This window comes from Phasianus colchicus, chromosome 2 (genome assembly GCF_987193195.1).
Source record: "Phasianus colchicus chromosome 2, bPhaCol1.hap1.1, whole genome shotgun sequence".
NCBI classification, from domain to species: Eukaryota; Metazoa; Chordata; class Aves; order Galliformes; family Phasianidae; genus Phasianus; species Phasianus colchicus.
In genome coordinates, this window is record NC_143437.1 from 37,937,310 (window position 1) to 37,957,410 (window position 20,101).

At 36.1% G+C, this 20,101-nt stretch overlaps 1 protein-coding gene across 5 annotated transcripts in view; it reads left to right on the top strand.

Annotated features, from left to right (window-relative positions):
• The window catches only part of ARID4B (AT-rich interaction domain 4B), an 84,024-nt gene that overhangs the window by 33,521 nt on the left and 30,402 nt on the right, over nucleotides 1-20,101 (top strand). For 4 of the 5 annotated variants that reach the window (XM_031592000.2, XM_031592023.2, XM_031592005.2 and 1 more), the window contains exons 4-11: nucleotides 1,702-1,767; nucleotides 2,353-2,443; nucleotides 6,217-6,296; nucleotides 7,620-7,711; nucleotides 9,752-9,890; nucleotides 13,605-13,684; nucleotides 14,968-15,041; nucleotides 15,780-15,925. In XM_031592000.2, coding sequence (XP_031447860.2) covers nucleotides 1,702-1,767; nucleotides 2,353-2,443; nucleotides 6,217-6,296; nucleotides 7,620-7,711; nucleotides 9,752-9,890; nucleotides 13,605-13,684; nucleotides 14,968-15,041; nucleotides 15,780-15,925 — 768 coding nt within the window. The remainder of the gene's footprint in view (nucleotides 1-1,701; nucleotides 1,768-2,352; nucleotides 2,444-6,216; nucleotides 6,297-7,619; nucleotides 7,712-9,751; nucleotides 9,891-13,604; nucleotides 13,685-14,967; nucleotides 15,042-15,779; nucleotides 15,926-20,101) is intronic. The other variant, XM_031592012.2, reaches the window with a different exon arrangement.

Genomic DNA, 20,101 nt, shown 5'->3' on the forward strand with positions numbered 1-20,101 from the left:
TGTATTAGAAAACACTCTGTTCTGAAGGAAATCTTGCTATTGCTGTGTTTTACAGAGGAGCTTCAGTAATTGTGAGAACATAGTTTTGGGCATCCTTGCGAGCTAAATCCTACAACATGCTGTAGAGAGGTTGCTCCAAATGTAATGCTTTCTGTTTATTTCCTTGGAAACTACAACAGGTACACAAAGCAGAATACAGCACCATTTGATAGAGCAAATTCTCAGCAACAGAGCACTGTTTTAAACATAACCATCACCATTAGCTATGCATTTTCACCAGCGATGAAGGAAAGCCTGCGTGCTGAGTTTGTAAAAATCTGCACTAGCAGAGATGACCAGCTGTCACCACTGCTGAAACGCATCACCCACCGCCTCACTGTACTCACATCCACTGTTTGGTCTCCATGAACATTCAGCAAACGTTGATGAATGTCAATGAGGGTGTTTTTTCCCATGTGGAGGAATTCAATTCCGCACTTTTGCTTCATATGCTCTTCCATATCAGATGCCATTTTGTCAGACTACCCCTCTGTTGCTGTCTGTCACACAGCAACAATGCAATGAAATATTGGTGGGAAAGTTTAACCTCTACTGCCATACCACCAACACCCATCTCTGGTGTTGTGGGCTAGTGTAATAAAACAGGAGGCATTATTTTTGGAGCAGCACTTCTAGTTTGATAGCTGAATCTCGAATGACACTGTTAGCTATTGTGAGTACTGAATAAAATGTCACACGCTTACAATGAGCAGGTCTGCTCTGGTGAGCTTTAGAACATCTTTTGCAGGTATTAATAAAATGCACCCATATGTAACACTAGAATTTTCTCAAGGTTTCCCTAATTTTAAAGCAAGAGTGGAAGTAAAGCTTCAGGTACAATCGATTCTGTGACTTGTGGTGTGATCAGGTAGGATTTGAGTGAAATGAATAAAGAATATCAGTAGCATCTGATAGAGATAATTTAATCATAAATATGGCTGCCTAGACCATATTTTTCTGAGGACAGTGCGTGTAGGATTAAAGAATTCCTACGTGGTTGGCTGTTAAATAGAAAGCGCGTCAGAAATATTTACAGGATTTACTTCTGTTTTGGGGGGTTAAAAATGTAGCTATCAGGACGTTTACTTCTAGTTTCTAGCATGTTGCTGGTTTGGCTGGCATACACTGAAGGGCCAGAGTATTTTCTTTGGGTTGTTTATTTTCTTCAGTTGATAGGAGTACCACATATGATTTAATGCAAGTCTTGCAGTAGTGAGGAAAATGCACTTTAATAAGCAGCAGCAAAAAATTCTGCACATTACATGCTTTTAGATATAAGTGCTGGAGTGGTTTGATTTTAGAGCTCTGAAATGTAAACATTTCTTATTTACGCTTACAGCATTGGAACTTCCTCCTTTTATACACAGTATAATTAAATTCATTAAGAGACCTGCAGAAATTTTGAGCTGCTAAACAGCATTGGTAAGCTGTTGTTTGTCACGTCCTTTAGTGTAATAGGTCTATTGGGAAAGGTTAAACAAAATTAAGTTTTGGCAGCTAAGAAGTTTTCCTCATTTCTAAAACATGTGAATGAAAGTTTCAGCAAGTGGAATGATTATGGTGATGAACTGCAAGATGAGAGTAAGAGGAGCTATTGACATTTGCATGTTCTTATGCTGCTCAATTATATCAAGTGATTGTCAGTTGATTTATATTTTTTAGGTAACTTTTAGGCATGATTCTTCAACAGTGGAAGTACAGGATGACCACATAAAGGGCCCTTTAAAGGTAAGAAACTTATTTTATATCTTGCGGGCTCCTTGAAAAGCATTCTTCAGTATTTGAAATAAACATGTATATGCACTATGAGATGGAAGTGGAAGGCTTTTTTTATTACATAGACTAGATAAAACTGTGAAGCATAGAAGGTAATGCTGCAGTGCTAAAGTTCTTTGTTTTCATGTTAAGCTTCCCTCTGTAGTTAAGGGGATGCAGCATACTGGCTGATGCAACCCTCTTTGTTCTTCTTGGACTTAAATCTGAGAAGTTTGGCTGACCCTGATTTCTAGCTACTGTTGCTTTGGAAAACACAGCTAGAGCAAAAACTGGGCAAAAGCTCTTATACAAGAGAATGACATCACTGAGACTGGTTCTTGTTCCCCACCTGCTGGCAGGAAATAATCAGCTCAGTTAAGTCAGCTTATTTTAGAAGGAGTAAAAGAGAAGCTTTAAGGAGTATAAACAGATTCAAATGAAGCCGCAGAAGTGTAGAATCTTTAACTGTGTCTATATTAATTAACTTTGTTGGCTGAATGCAAAAGTGTTAACTTCATTTTAGAAGCATTCCAATGCAAAGTGGCTTTTGTATTTTAGGTAGGAACTGTTGTGGAAGTGAAGAATCCAGATGGAACTTACCAGGAAGCAGTTATCAACAAATTAACAGATGCAAGTTGGTACACTGTAGGTAAGATAAACAGTAAACTATTTGAAGAAAACAGTTGACATGAGTAAGTGAGTGGCCTATATTTTTCTTGGATATGTCTTAAGCATGGTGAGAGAAATTTTTTGGAGATGCTCTTATATTCAAGCTTTGTAGTTTAAAAACAGAAAACCAAAAACCCCACACAAAATATCAGAATCTCTTTTTGTGTATTTATTGGAAACATCACTCATCACAATGTGAAGTTGACATGTGAAATAAGGACTAAATGAGCTGCTCTGTGGGTACTTCTTAGTGTATGTAATAACAGTATATGTTATTAAATATTCCAAAGCTTAGCAATTTTTTTTCTAAACACAGATTGCAATATTTGTTTTTTCCCACTCTTATACTTTGTCCCAATAACAACTGCTATCAAATCAAAGTCATAGCTTTTTTTCTCATTTTTTAAGGTCTTCCTGTTCATTTTCCTTCTTCTAGTATATGACATTTTAGACTTCACATGATGTATCCACATACCCACAAGCAAACCTTGATTTATTATCGTAATTTTACATAGGCTTTGGAATCATGAGTTATGATGCTGTGTGCCATTAGATAAGTCTATCCTGGGGAGAGCAGGTCAATGATAGTGATTACATACTTCCCATCTGTGCACTGGTACTGTTAAAGCTATAATAGGAACTTCTTGAGAAGTTGCATATTTGTCTCCTTGATTGATACTGGACATGGGAGGATGGAGGACCAGGTCATGAAAGAACCTTAGCAAGAATTACTTGTATTGACATACTAAGAATTGTTACTGCTTAAAGCACTGCTGAACACTTAGGGAGAGTTTCCCCAGCCTTAGTTCTTTTAGAAAGGAATAGAGGTGTGAGTTTATATTTGATCTTCTAGATAAGCGTTGTAGAAAATATTTGTTTTCCTACGAAATACAGTGTGTGAGTAAGGGAGAAACTAGGCCAGGATAGGGTGAAACATGCAGTATAACAACATTAATTGATATTATAGATACCTGGTAATTAGTACAGAAGTAGATCAGACGTGAGAGCTTCTAAGAACAGAATGGTATAGCTGGTGTTAAAATGGTGTGCGCACATACTCTAGTTTCTGAGAAAGCATGTGTTTAACACTTCAGCAATAAGAATAATATAGGAGCCAGCACAGTTTAAATTCTGAAGATAGGTGTCATGGAACTGGTCTGTGAATCAAAGTAGATATCTGTCAAAAATCCTGCACTTGAAAAAGAGGAAAAAGAGAGATGTGAGAGTTAGTAGATAAAAGCAGACAAAAGCTTGTTGACCTTGCAGAATCAGTAAAAGCATTACAGCTGGTGACTGTAATGCATTTGAGAGAGAACTGACTCTAGCAGTAGATGGTTTGAATAATCTAAAATGATTGTCAGGACAGTGAGTTGAGTGGGTCTGAAATTCACCTTGTAGGCAGTGATGACTTTGCAGATGTGAGTGAAAGTCCAGCTTCAAGGAATTGTCAAAATTTACCAAATGTTAGAAGTAATGCACTTCTTAACCACCGGGGTTATCTAACGTTATCATTTGTTGAGAAGTATCAAAGTACTTACATTGTTAATTATTTCACAAGTAAAATTACTTAAATTTGGAAAATAAGACTTATAGAAGAACAGGTCTGAAGTAGTAGCATTCCAGAAGTTGTTAATCTGTTACCATTTGTACCACTGCAGCAGTGGTGTGTAGAAATAACAATAACTGTTGTTCATGTGTTGAAGTAGTCTGACCTCCTTCTGCACTTTTTTTCATCATTACACTGCTGCTTTTGCTTTTTTCCTTTCTTGCAGGTTAAGTGTTTTAAAATGTAGTACACATTTTTATGTCTGCTTATTAGTTAGTTTTGAAGATGTCCCATTAGGTTTGAATTTCACGTGCATTAAAGCCTTATGTGCTAGAGAGGCCACACAGTCTTCAAGACTGATGCTTTTCCATTCAGTGTGTTAGTGTTAGGGAACAAGGTTAAGGATCTGTCTGACAGGGAAACAAGCAGATTACCACTTAGGATACATAACCTGCCTGCCTACCTAGCTCTGAATAGGTTTATCCTTGTTGTAGTCAGCTTATCCTTTTGAATAGGATAGGCTTTTTTTTAGTCTCTCATTATGTAAGGGCACTCAGTTATGTTAATTAACACTAACTGAATTAGGAACCTGTTGCCTTCTACTTCACTTAATAACAAGAGGTCTTAATTGTATGTTGACCATTTGAAATGTACCTCAGAAGTTGGTGTATTCTCTTGTGAAGCCCTTGGTACTCTTTTCAACAAATTTTTAAGTGTCAGGTGTGCATCTATAATTGCTGTTTTTCACTAAACTGTACAATTACTGTAGTGTAAAACACAAAATGGTAATCTCAAGGGCTAGAGTTTTTCTTGTTCTTTAATAGTAGCAGATTATAGAGATGAAAAAAAGTAATCTCAGAACTAGATACTAGTTACGTCTATATTAAATAAATATTAGTCTGCAGTTTTGATGTACCTTGGTTGTTTTGTGTATTTTAATTAGTAGATGTTGAAAGTAGAGTGTTGCACCTGTATTTGATGACATGGCTGAAAACTAAGCTCTAATCTTGCCAGGCATCTTCTGCTGGTTGACAGCCATTCTCTGAATACTGTCATTTGGTCTCGTTTGTAAAAGTGCTTATGTATTTTTCCTTTTCTACCACATGATAGAATTCTAATGAGTCAAACTCAGCAGTATTGTTGACTGACAGAAGAGAGCTTAAATGAGAGTGAAAGAGACATGTTGAGAGCTTGCTGAAACTTTAACTTTTAATCTAATCCTGTGGTTGTTCCCTGACCCCCAAAAGTTTTCAAGTTCACTGCAATGCGGAGACAGGAGTATAACTGCCATCACTTTTGGGGACTGGAGAGAAGCTCAGTTCTTTGCTGATTGAACAGTGGAAGTATAACCTGAGATACCAAATTTTCATCAACTTGATAAAAGTCTGCTTTTTTATATGGCCAGTTTATCATCCTCTCAAGATGATACACTGAACGTGTGCAATGTACTTCTGGATTTAAGTGGATTTAGTTGTGAAGCTAAAGCCAACTGTTTTACAAACTTGTTTCCAGTTGACCTCGTTCTGTTGCTTGAGATAATGGTGCCTAGGGACTACATGAGTAGCAGACAATTGAGAAGGCAGGAGCTCCACAATTCTCTCACTGCAACTGGTTTTGCTGATTGTGCTTTGACTGTTACTTGGTGTCATCCTACTTAAGCTTTATATCACTGCCATTTTGTAGATTAGTTGGATGAAATCAGCAGAGATAAATGCTGAACTTTTAAATAACAGTAAACAGTAACTTTTTTCTCCAGATATCCATCTGTGTTTCTCCATAGTATGTGTAATTTCCAGTTGAAGATGGTAGAGATTCTGATTTTATAATAATGGTCTGTCAAAACTGAAAATGCTATAAGAATTGCTTTTCACTTCTAACTTGCATTGGTGTGTGTGTGTGTGTGTGCGCGTGTGTCCTGATCTGTGAATTCTATGTGCTCAGCTACTGGTTAGTTAATATTCCATTTACCATATGAAAGCAAGAGTAGCTATAATGAAACAGCAGCTTGTGTATTTGATCATTTTGCACTAACATTCTAGTGGATATCTAGCACTATCTAGGCACAGCTTTGTTACAAGTGTTAGCTGCAGGAAGATGTTATCTCATATGTTATGACACCTAAAGTAATTACTTACTGATACCCCCATTTTGAAAAAACAAATGTTTTTTTCTCTTGTTCTCCTGCACTACGTATTACTTGGTGACAGTATTTGATGATGGTGATGAGAAGACTCTCAGACGCTCTTCGCTGTGTTTAAAAGGAGAGCGACATTTTGCAGAAAGTGAGGTAACTGAGCAATTTTAATACAACTCTTTATTGAGAAAAAAAATTAAAATACATCTTTTGTTCCTCAGTCTTCAATATGTTGTCCATCCATGTGACTAAAAATAATGGTTGTGTAAAATATACCTTAAATGGTTGTGTAAAATACACCTTAAATGGTTTGGATTCTCTTTTTTAAAACCTGGGAATATAGCTGAATTTCAGTAAACTTTGTATGTAAACTTTTGATGAATAATATAAATGTTTCATCATTTTTCAAGTTTTTCACTTTGTATTACTAATGGTCCATGGATCGTGGCCCACACGGAAAGCAGCAATCACATGACTTTGCTTTACATGTTTTGCAATGGATATTTACAGATTTTTTCCAACAATCATAATATGGTACATAATAAATAAACATCTTTAGACATCACTACTATTGGTTTTTAATAAGTGATGAAACTATTTTGTGATAACCAATAAACTTGACAGGTCAGTACAAACAACTCACAGGTACTATTCAGAGGAATATATTTACTTTGTAAGATGTTATGCCTTTCAGAGAAAGAAAAAGATGTGTCTAAAACAAAAACAAACAAGCATACATACCAGCAGCTTTCAAATTTGGAACGATTCTTTTAAATTGAAATTACCTTTTAAATAGGTAACAGCAGTTTTGAAGATACTGGAGGTCCTTGAGGTGCTTGCATTGATGATTTAGTAGCCTTGTTAATTGGAGAAAGTTTTCTTTCTCTCCATCTTGTTTTATTGCTAATACTCAGTATTGGGCCAACTTTAAATTTGTTTTGGAACGTGTCTCATATCAACTACATATTTTTTGTTAGAAAATCAGTTTGTTTACTGCAACTGGGTTATCTATCTGTTTCATTTTATAGGGGAACCTTTGTTCATTTCTAAGTAGATGATTCGATATTTAGTTTGGTGATAGGATGGAGACAAAAATTCATCTTCTAGAGATAAAGTGTCCCAACTCAGCAGAATACCTGATACTCCACTCTCTGACTTTGAATGGTCCAAAGTCAGGACTTGGGTAAAATACTTGTGTGTGTGTGTTGGATGAAAATTAATTTTGTTTGGGTATAAGGGAAAAGAAGTGTTTTAAAAGAAACAAATGCACAAATGCAGACACACAAAAACCCCACAACACACACAACTGTTTCTTTTAAACCTTAAAGCAGTGACGTCTATTCTAGCTCTTTACTTAGGTAGTGAGACAGTATTGACAAAAATTATTTTAACTGTGTAATAGGAACTTACATTTTGGAGAATTATTTACATAGTTCTTGTGTATGTATATACCTGTTTTGTTTTTTATTTCAACAGACTTTAGATCAGCTTCCACTCACAAATCCTGAACACTTTGGGACTCCTGTTATAGGAAAGAAAACAAACAGGGGAAGGAGATCCAATCATATGTAAGTTTAATGGCTTTATACCTATGTTTTTATTAAATTGTGAAGCTCTCAGTATGTTTTTTATTACTTGTTGCATGTTCAGACTAAAAACAAACAACAAAAAAAACCCCTACCCAACAAGCTATATGAAAAGCATTCAGCTCTCGGACTGAAAGTCAGTTTTTTCCTGTGTTGCTGCATGAAAGAATTACATCATCTTCGTGTTATCAGTATTTAAAATGGTGGCAGGTATTGAAGTGGGCTTTGACAATTTATTGAACTTGAGCTAAAACCATTGTAACACAGTCTTTGTTTAGCTGACCTGAAGTGTTCATAGAAGGCACTGGAAACCTCGTGTAGACTTTTGGTTTTCTATTATGGGGTCTCTGAAGAGCTTTTAGAAATGGAACAGTATTATGATTTGCAGCAAAGCTTACTGATAGAAAAATAATGGTTAAGAGTAGTGACTTGATTTCCTGGGTGCTAGAGTTTATAGTAGTTGGGAACTTGAAACAACATTATGAAATACTTTTTTTCTTTGTAACTTTTGAGGTAGTAATGGCAAAGGTGGGGAAGGAGTTAAAATGCTTGAACTATCCCTTCATGTTTTGGCTACTTTGTAATAACTGATACTAAATATTGCCCTATATTTGTTCATGTAGTTTGTTTGTTTGTTTGTTGTTGTTTTGTTTTTTTTTACTATTGTAATGAAGTGAAAGAAAAAAAAAAGCTGGCACATACCATAGCAGACATGACTGCAGCCTCCTTGCTGTCTGAGTTGTTTTCTCCTCTATTTCCCTAACTGTACAGGATGTTGTTATGGCAGAAAGAGCACACTTATTTTTATCTTATGGTTCATACTGACTGAACTGGGTAAAAAGACAAATTGTACAGATGATGGTAAGCTCAGCTAGATTGTGATCTCTCCAAGATAGCCCTGGCTTTCTCTTGTCCTTGACTTTATTCTCCTCCCTCAAGAATTTCTCAAACCCCAGGAAGCATTCTGAGTGAATTCCATGCTGTGTTTTAAAAGAAATCATTAATTTAAAAAAAAAAAAAAGTTTTGGGGAGAAATAATGCTTTTATCAATGCTGCAACTAATGTAAAATGGAATAGAGAAAACAAAACATGGTAATTAAGCTTAGACTATAAAAAAAAAAAAAGCAAATGCTGACTAAAAACGAGTCTTCTGTTAACACTGACCTTTGTGCACAGTAATAGTTATGGGAAAAATGGAAGCCAGCTTTTAAATTCTGCATTAAATGCTTATCGAACATGCTTGTATTTTTCAAGTTAACTTTCAAAGTGAGTGGTCAAAAAATGTAATATTGAATAATACAAAAATAATATGTGTGTATATATAGCTACTAATGCTGACCTTTTTATAATCAAACTTCATTTACACCTTTGCTCGTCTACTTATGTTCCTGCACTTTGTTCTGTATGAAATTGAAGCAGTTATTAAAACGTATCAGTGCAGATTATTTAAAGAGCTATTTTGGGATAGAGACTTTTTTTTTACCTCTTTGCTGTTTGTAGCTGACGTTTCTTTAGAGATTTGGAGATTTGTTCTCTTAAAATAGTTTTCTGTTCTGTATGGAAGATGACAGCAGGCTTGTAGACAATGGCTGTTAAAGTAAAACCATGGAGAGATTAATCAGTTTAATTTAAAGTTGGTTCAAAACAACTGTCACTGTATTCTTTTAATACTGTTTCACTGGGGCAAAATTAAGATTTTGTACATTCTGACCATGCATTTCTATTCTTCCATGTGGGTGTGTATTGTTCTTATTGTTCTTCTGTGTTGTTTTTTTTTTTTTCCTGGCAGGTATTACTTGTACATATCCATTTCTGAGTTTGTAATGGTTTTGTTACTGTATTTTTTAATTTATAATTATTTATGAGGACGTAAAATAATGTTATTCATTATTATTTTAAATTACTCAACTTCAGTTCAAGTCGCTATTTATGCTGTTTTTGACAATTAGCTTTGTATCACTTGTAATTGTAGCAGGCAAGAGATTTGAGTGGTTGAGTTTTAAGTCTTTTTCTATTGTTCAGTCCTGAAGAAGAATCTTCATCCTCTTCCAGCGATGAAGATGAAGATGATAGGAAACAGAGTGATGAGTTACTAGGAAAAGTCGTGTGTGTTGATTGCTTCAGTGTGGATAAAAAGAAAACTCTGTGGTTTCCAGCCTTGGTAAGAATTTTATTTTTAATTTTTTTAAAGTTCCACGTGTTGCTAGGCAACAAAGAGAGGTGGTTTTTGTTTTGTTTCCTTTTCAGTAGATTTATCTACATTGTTTGTAGAACTTGATACATTTCTTAAAATTTGAATGCTATAGTATTCATAGGAAACACTGCATGTGTAAATACTTTTATTTACACAAACTCATTGCTAACACAGCTTTTGTTTTTCCAAACAGTCAGAGCTCACTGACCTATTTCTTGCTTGGCAGTGATTAGTATTACTACCAAACTAATGCTGGAAGGCTTTCAACCTGTGCTGTTGTATATCATTCTTCTGAAGTTGCAATATCAGGGGAGAAGTTGTTAGAAGTGCAAAGAGAAAGCTTAGTAATTAAGTAGGCATGAGTTTTCTAGTTCCAGTATAAAGGCATTCGGTAATAAAAGCACATACTTTTAATTTCTAGCCTGCAGTAGAGAACTGTCAATAAATTTAGTTTAAAATAACGCTGTAGTCTTTTACTAGAAATCTAATCAATCTTCCTTTATTTTGGTTTAAAGACAAACTTCTAACAAAATATATCACTGTTAGTCTAGGGATTGCATGTGGATGGACTTGCATATTTGGAAAATTTTTAAATTTGTACTTTATTAATTTGAAATGCTTGAATTGTTTCTCCTTGGCTTTGCTGACAGTGATTTTACTGAATTTCAAAAAGACTTCCTCAGCCTTTGAAACAATGCTGCTTTGACATTACACTCTTGGTAGTGCGTGCAGTATCTCTCAGTTGCGACTTTCTAGTCTCACTTCCTGTCTTGTAATGCAGTCCAGAAGGATTTGTTTTGAAAGAGTTGGTGGGAGAGGATGAGTCATTGCAGTCTCTTCTACAGCAAAGGAGAGGGCAGTATATGCGGCAAGGAGATAACCCTGCTGATAAAAGATAGCTTTAAGAGCATTTTTCAGTAGCGGACAAGAAAACTAAGCTGATTATTTATTGAAAGCTGTCATCAAATTTGATACAATACCGCCTTCCTTCTGTTGATAACTGTGCTGCAGTTATACTCTGTGAACGGGTCAATTTGCTGGCCTGCTTTTTCTCATGCTGTTGTTAGGCCTTGTGATGATCCACGTAATTGACAACAGTTTCCAGTGTAGACTCTAGTAGCTGTTTTGCTTGCATGGGGTGGAATGGATAATTAGGATAGCTGTGGGTTCGATCTTAAGAATTAGCGAAGCTCTGTTGCTCGTTCTTCCAAGGTATATCAAAAATCCATGCTCTTATTTCTTTAGCTTTCATTTAGGAGTTGGCATAGCTTGTTCTATGTGGAAAGTGAGTAAATGAGAAGCAGCAGAGGGATCAAGTTGGAGGGTGGAGCTTGTTAACTCTGAAGTAGTTTATCCTAGATTAACTGTTACTTCAGTAATCAGGTTTACAGTTCTGCAAATAAATATGGTATTGTATTTAACCTTAAAGGTTATATCAAATAATAGATTTACTGCTCAAATAGCTTCTTCCCCCCCTATAGCTGTGATGTTCTGTTTTTTTATATTTTAAGGAATTACTTGTACTTTATCGACAAAGTAATTTTATTTTGTTTCTGAGCAGTTTTGCTTAAACTGCATAGCATGGCTGTCTGTAATTATATGAATAACGAAGTGAAAATGTAGGCCTCATATGCTGAGAAATATGCATCTCCAAAATGCTTCACTTTATTATTAATGATGCTGTATACAGATACAGTTTGTGTTTAAACAAATGGAGGACATCGAGCAAGTTGATTATGAGAGAAGGTCAGAGATCAGTCTAAATCTTTACAGAAAAAAACAGGTGAGATTAGTAATGGGATTGCTTTGGCTACAGTCAGGTAGGTTGTAATTTATAAAGGTCTGAACTGTAGAGGTCTATGTTCTTGTTTTTGTTTTTTAAATTGTTTTAAGGACTCAGTGGCTGATTGCATTGGCTTAATCCTACCTGCATTTTTTTTTTGTTTGGTTGGTGTTTTTTTTGAGAGCAGCGGCTAATTCTATTTAAAATAAACAAAAATGTCTGGCACTTGCTCTTTCTGTTAGGTAGTGTGCTTGGTAAGCTTTATAGTATTACTTGGTTAGAATGTGTACTTAAAGGCTTTTGGAAGTTACAGTTAGGAAATCATTTCACAGCGTTTTCAGAAAACTGGGCTTACATAGGATCATCTCCCTCATCCTTCTATAAATACAATGGAGTTTGTTTTGCAAGGAAATCAAGAAGACTTGATTCAGGGAAAATTGAGATGATGCCATTGTGTGTAAGGCACTAGATGAGATTGTGGTAAGCTGTTCTCTAAACTGTGAATGGATTTCTGACTGCTACAATCTTGAGGCTGCTAGAAAATCAGTAGCTGAAGTCAGGCCAACTTTTCAATCTTTAAAGAGCTCGGAGATTGTCTTTTTTAAATGGGGAATGATAATTGGTTTATTTTCCTAGATACTGATGCATTCCTGCAAACTGTATCTCAGACTGCATTTTAAGTAGGAAGTTTCAGTTTTCATATAGTACTTCCTTTGGAGGTTGTAAAACACATTGAATTTGGAGACTTGCACAGCCAGGTTTTACTTCTCTTGAGAAGCCTTGTGCTATATGATAAACAATGGAATTGGAGCTTTTCAGTTCAACTTCTAGAGCACTACATAGCTGACAGCCTACATAATGAGAGAGACAACTGTATGTTGTACAGCATCTTTTTCTATCAAACATGAAGTAGGACTGCAAGCAACTGGTCCAAACCGGAGAAGAGGAGTTTATCAGGACTAAATTAGAGTTGCAGTCATTTGCTGCTCTTTGGGGCTTCATATCAACCACAGTTTACTTAACTTTCTGGGAGCAATTCAAGTTTTGAGAGAAAAATGATGGAGAAGGCTGCTTTCCTGTTCTGTAAGTGTGGAATGTCAATGAATAATGTATAAGTTATCAAATTCCTCAACTTTGTAAATTAATGACTTTTATACTAACTTAAAAGATTCAGATAGCTTTTAAAATTGCAATAAGCTGAAGGTGGTATCTCAGTGCTAGGTTAGACTTAGGCTCTTTAATTCAAGAAATAAATTTATCATAACACTTGTACATCAGACATTTTTATCTCCTAGTAGGTAGCTTGTGAGACATTCAAGGTCAGGCTGCGTGGGGCACTGAGCAACCTGACCTAAAGGTAGGTTAGTTCATTTCATAGCAAGGCAGTTGGCCCATATGGCTTCTAAAGATCCCTTACAACTCAACTGATTCTATGATTCTTTATAAAATTGTGTGAGGAGGGATTTGTTTGGTTGTTTCTTTTTCTCCTCTGAAACTGTGAGTTATGACATCTTCACAATTTCTGGACGTGTTCAGAAGAGATCCCTGATGGCAGTGTTTGTTGAAAGATAAGCCTTTTTAGGATAAGGAGTAAAATCTACTGTAGTGACATGAGAGGTACTTAGTGTTTATCAGGAGGTTGATCTTAACCTTTCTCAGTGGCAGCAGCTAGTTCCCTCCAGGAAGCAAGCATGGACTTCTATATTCAGTAATTCCAGGTGAGCATTGCTCCTGTGTTTGAGAGATCTTGCTCTTGTGTTTTGAGGGATCTTAGTTCCTTTCATTGTAGTGTTGCTGGAGAGAAATGAACCCGAAAAATTTTTGAGAACCATTGTAAATACTATTACTATCTTGTTACTCTTTTCTCTCTAAATCTTGCATTTGTAATATCTTTGCAGGTGGTCTGTCCAGACTGCAGTGATGATATTGCAGTGAAAAAAGACAATATTCTTGTTCGTTCTTTTAAGGATGGCAAATTGTAAGTAAGAATGTAGAGACTGATAATTAATAAATGTGTACCAATCAAGCAAATCATAGTGTAAGATACGGTGAATACAATACCAAGAACAGTTCAGAAAGTTTCTGCGAAGATTTTTCTTGTGTTTAGAAAATTGTAAATAGCCTACATAGTGGTAAAATTAGCCTTCAACTTTGTTAATAATTGTTACAACTGTGGCAAACAAAGCATTCCTTTTTTCTTGCTCTGATTGGAGCAGGGCACTGCTTTTCAGAGACATGGCCTTGTGCTTATCCAGTCGTTAGAAGGTGTGTGTGTTTGTGGAATATAAATATGCACACAGCATTTTTTTTTTTTTTGAGGCAAAAGGTGTATGTTTGTCTCAGTATAGACTATAGCTACCTGTTAGCATTCTCCAAAAAGAGCTGTGATGCTCTTCGAGGAAGAAAAATAGTGAAACCTAGAAAACCAGTTTGTAGGGGGTTCACAGTAGGACAGAGAACTTTGTGTTCAGCTCATGATGGTCAGGAAGGAAGTTTGATGTATGTTAATAGTATTCTCTTTTCCTGGTTTTAGTTTTAGTTTTAAAAGCTCCAGCTATTTATTTTGCTTAGCTTGTTTCAGCAGAATGCTTTTGCAGAAAAGACAATGACATATTTAATGATTTAACTGTAGTTTAGTTACTTAGTAAGTCTAGGCTATTGTTTTCTGGTGCCATTTGGCAGTTATTCATGCATTCAGTGCGCATCACTGGAGAACCATGTGTAAGTGTGTGCAGGCAAATGTGTACATGCTTCACCCCCACCCTCTCCCTCTCCACAGTCCAAGCTGCTGTTCAAATCAGCTTCTTTGAATCTAGCCACAGCAGAAATTAAAAAGTGCTTTGTTTTTTAATTTGAAGTATTTTGTATGTTAATACTCATTTAGGTTTCATGTGGGGGAAGTGTTTGTGACTGAGTAGTTACTTGCTAAGCTAATGTGAGGTTTTGCTCTAGGAAATATATGCTAGGCAGATTTGAGAAAATGTATTTTAGCAGAAAGTTTTCTTCAACACGTAGTGAATAGATTATGTACTGTAACTACATTTATGTAGAAGTTTTTATTTTAATCCACTAACTGGTTAATACCATACCACACTGTTATACAATGGAATTGTTCAGGTATCCTTCATATTCTTCTTCTGTATTGTTAGTAACTGTTGTGATCTTAGTGATCAGCTCTGTATTATAGTGTTAATTTAGCTTTGAAATCTTTATAATATATATTTTTAATAATATTTCTTGGATGCTTCTTAAATTATCTAGTGTTTCTGTGCCAAGAAAAGATGTTCGGGAAATTAGTGAAACTTCACCAAAGCCTGATGCTCTGTTAAAACAAGGTAAAAATAGCTTTTAATGAGAAAATATGTGTGCATCTGTTTATTTTGTACAAGTTGTACCAATTTTGTGATGGATTGATTCATGTCTTAAAAATGCTAAAATTGTTGGAGGAAAACATCCTATATATCTTGAGGCTAAACAATGCTGAAAACCTCTAGGAATGGTTTTCTTCAAACAACAAAAAGCATCCTGTCTTAAATGTAGATATGTCAAACAAAGGATGTAATTGTACAGTGCTTGTTAGTTTTGTAGGTTATTTACTATTTGGCCTTTGTTTTAGACCTTAATAGAGTTATTTTTATCACAGTACTCCTGATAGGTCTGAGGGTGTTACTTTTATGCACACAAGAACCTGGAATTTTGAATTTGTGTGAAAGCTGACATTTGTGTGACTTAACTTCTAAAATGGGATTGTAAATTTTTCCTCCTCCTTTTCTTCTTTGTTTAATGTGCATAAATCGCAGTGTAAACTCATTAGTGGAGGAATTATCTCAATTAAATATATTCATCATCTTAATAATAGCTCTGAATAATTTGATGTATGGAGAAGATGAGGCTAGTTTGGCTGGGTAAGGTGAGTAAAGATGGATAACACAGGAATTTAGTTCAAGTTCTTTGAAGTTAGGGTGGAATAGTTTATTCGCAGTCTTTGCTTCCCCTCAGCTACTTTATTTGATTAAAACATTTGGTGAAATTGATCCTTCCTGCACTGCTAACAAATTCTATTCCTCTTACAGCTTTTGACCAAGCTCTTGAATTCCGTAAAAATAAAACTGTTCCTAGTAACTGGAAAACAGAATTGAAAGAAGACAGCTCCAGCAGTGAAGCTGAAGAGGAGGAGGAAGATGAAAAAGAAAAAGAGGATAACAGCAGTGAGGAAGAGGCAAGTGAAGTTACTATGCAAGTAGCTTAGATACACAACTGATATTATCAATATTTAGTTAGGAATTATAAATATTTGACAGCATATAACATCTTAACACAGGCAACAGTTTGGCTTCTCAGCTTTTAAAATCTCTGTTTAACAAAGATTAATGTGAAAATATCAAATGGAAGTCTAACAATTATCTTTGAATCTCTAAGCAAAAAAAGTGCAGTCAGTGGCCCATGTCAGTGAAACTTAACAACAACAACAAAAAGAAAAGAAAAAGAAGGTAAAACTCAGATTCTGTTTTAGAATCTTTCCCATGCTGATCTTAATGCAGCCATAGAAGGGTTGCAATACCTTGTGAGAGACTGAGCAGAGTGAAGAAGGGTGGATACTGGCGTGTGCTCTCATGCGTATTGCTTTTACTAAAAGAAAGAGAGGTTCCCTTTACTTATGCATATTTCTAAATGGAACTTGCCTAGTACCTATTAAAGGTTAAACCGTCTTCCATCTGGAAAGATGCATGTTTTAAAAACAGCTAAATGCATATCCTGGTGAAGGATATGCAGTGTGTTTTTATTACTTTAAAACAAACCTTCAAAATACACATAAAATCTGCTCAAGTGCTGGGTTTAATTTCAGAGTTCAGCGCTAACATTTACAGAATTATTTCTTTTCTTTTCATCTATGACCTTACAGTCATTCTCAGCGAAAGTGTAAAGTGTTTCTCTGCAGGCATATGCCTTTTCCTGGAGCTTCTTCTAGCTTCCCTTGGAGAAAGCAATTGGTTGATTCAAAGGATACATGAATGATACATCTGTTTAAAGTCTTTCTGGAGGGTTTTAAACCCTGTTTCTCTCCGTATGAATAGGAAACATGCATGCACTATAAATATCACTGTCTGAAGTTATCCTAAGAAGTTTCTGAGCTGTTAAAACTCTTGTTCAACTTTATGAGCATCCTATTCTTTGGTAAAACTGTTGCTTTTGAGTATGTGAAGTCATTAACGTTAATAAAAGCATATCTTGGTGTTCTACAAAGACTTTGCATGTGTAGAAGATATATTTTTAGTATCTTAGGGGTTGATAACTCTGCCTGTGGCAGAGGGGTTGCAGCTAGGTGATCTTTGAAGTCCCTTCCAAACCAAGACGTTCTATGTTTCTATGTACTTTCTCTTTGCTTTGAAAACATCTATTCTCTTTGCACAATTCTGTTTCAGTATTGAAAGGCAAAGGAGTTCTTTTTCACCAGTGCAGAACATCATGTTTCTTAGAGCAAATGTCAGTCATGGCCCAGTTGGGTTTCCACTTCTTTGATCACTCTCTCTCCAAATAATGCATTGTCTTTCTGTAATGATGTTGCTGGTGAGTGTGTTGTGTTGTGCAGAAGGCTGTAGTTTTCCTTTATGGCAGTGCAGCAAGATCCAGCATTACTATAAATAATTGCACACACAAGTGATGATAAACTTTTCTACTGACTGTAGAACTACTACCTCAGTAAATATGTTGCTTAGCACATGTTTCGAGGCCCAGGGAAGCTTGTTAGCTTTTATACAGCAGCCTCATTTGAGGCAGCATCTCTGAGCTGTTGTTCCTGACCTGTGTTCTTATCACTTTTGAAAAAATAAGCCAAACTAGGCTCACATGGTCCTGTTTTGTCTCTTTCTCCCCTGTATGTTTGCCCCCCCCGTCCTCCTCCCTCAGTTTCATGCTCTCAAATTACTGGCTCGTAACTGTAGATTCTTTTATAAAGCAGAAATTTCAAGTAGCTTCCATTGATCTTTCACTGCTCACTTTTAACTACAGAAAGCAGAATCTACTGGTTTTCTTGTAGTGAAAAGAAAAAGATAAGAGATTTTGAGACTCTTGAATAACTACCAAGAAATGTGAGTTGTTGTACGTTTCTTTTATCCTGTTCTACTGAAGAATTGCTGTACTACAAAGCTATTTCTCTGGCTACCCTGATGTAAAGAAGCAGAAGAACTTTCAATCAAAGCACGGAGTCTGTGCACTCCTTTCACCTTTGTTCTCTCTTTTGTACTGGAAATATGGAACCCCGCCTCATGCTTGGTTTTCTAATTCTGTTATTCCCTCTCAACTTTTGGTCCAGAAAATAAAATGATGAGGAAAGAAGAAAATTAGTGGAAAGAGCTTTATCTAGCTGGCTGTGAAACTGGAAGAGAGGCTTTTTGAATCTTTCACTTGGCGTGTATTTTCAAGGTCTGTTTTCTCTGATTTGTTACGCTGCTGACAGTAATGCAATAAGCTGAAATTTCCATCCATAGTGGAAATTCAAAGAGCGGGATAGATAGATGGTTGTTGTGGTCTGACTACATAATCCTTCAAAATTGTAGCTCTGGCTTACCAGAAGATGAGGCTCTCTCTTTCTTTCATTCATTTCTTTATTTTAGGGAGGATTCAAAAGTGTGAGAAAATCTTTGCCACTTTTCCACGCTGGCAGGAGATTAGGCAGCTCTGACCTAAGTTGTGTAGTCCAATATATGCTCTGATATGTTGAGAAACAGTGTACTTCCATGGACTCAGTACAGTTCTTGATTTTTCCAGAGCAGGTTTATGTCCAGCCATGAGCACGATGAGGAAGATTTTTACTTCTGCAGTGTAACATACAGTCATTTTATAACAGTCATTCCATCGCTACTTATTTTAGGTGGAAATATTTGCCATCTTTAGCTATGCTGTTTGTAAATATTTGACCTTGTAGCTTTTGTCTTTAGAGAGGCAGTTCCAGTACTCCCAGCTATCAAGAAACATCTTTTCTTAAGCAGGACCTCTGGGCTTGTTCTTTACAGAGTACCACCTGCAGATAGTTCTAGCTCTTTCCAGGATGTGTTGCCCTCTTTTTCTGCTTTATAAATGGAAGAATGGAAAGTGCTTTCCTTTCCTCCTCTGAATCTGATGGTAGCCAAAAGGATTGACAAGGATTCTCTCTTTTCTTCTGGCTTACAATACTGTGTGAATTTTTTTTCCTGCTTTGAAGCGTGTTGCTTTTTCTAGATTTTGATATTAAACACACAAGCTAATTTCTTTTACCTTTGTGACATAGACAAATTAGAGGCCACGGAGCAACCTGCTTAGTGCTGTGGTTAACTAACTTGGAAATAGCAGAGATAACAGACTATGGTATGTCTGCCTTAATCCACTATCTAGGAAACCCTGTTGTGTTCTCAGCGATTATTTAAGAGACTCCATAAATGTTTTAGAGAGTATTAACAGTTAACAGTATATGTAGCATGTATTGATTTTTGTAAAGATTCTGAGAAAGAAGTCTTTTCAGAAGTACACAAGGTTTTAAGCTTTCCCCCTTAGCACACTTTCTGAGAGGGCTTTATTGGGAATATTAATAAGGAATATCCACTTGGCATTTTGACACCTCTTTGCATTAATACGTTTGAGATGTAAGTACTTTTCAAACATTATGTCTTACAGGAAGGAAAGAGCAACAGTGTTATGTTCAGCCTACTCATCACCTTTATTTTAGTTCCCCTAACTGACATTTTGTATCTTGAAAGTTTTGTTGGGTTAAAAGCTTTCTCTTTCCTCATCTTCCATCCCTTAAATACTCTGTGAGACCACTTTCTTATGGCAGGTAGTCTTTTGTTGGTGAGGAATGGAGGAGGAAAAACACAAATAAGTGTCCTAGATCTCTTCACCATGTTCCAGTGCATACCGGTAAATTCCTATACTAGTACTGGTCATGTGATATGACAAGAAGGAAAAGAAAGAAAAAAAAAAGGAAAAATCCACATCTCTGCCTCAGTACTGTGTACCCCTCACCCCAAAACCAAAGAACAACAAATCCTAATACATTCCAATCGAGGCATTTGTGGTTGTATTCAAGTTTGATGGTAGCAGGTCCATCCTTGCTTACTAGCAGTGTTAACTTTCTGAACCAAGCATTTATCTATATGTATCTGTCTGTACTACTGCAGGGCTGCAGCATCGCTCCTCATACCAGTGGAGGATTACTATATACTCCCAACTCCTTCTGGCCCTACCTTGTGAGGATGTAACCTATCCTCCTTGCTCATCAAAATAGCCTGCACTGAGTTTTGCTGGTGTACTAGGTAGTGGGTAGATGCTTATCCTCTCATGTTCCTCACAGAGACTTTTGTCTTGTATTGCCTTTGCAGTGGCTCTGACTGGAGTACGTCATTTGTAGTACTTCACAAAG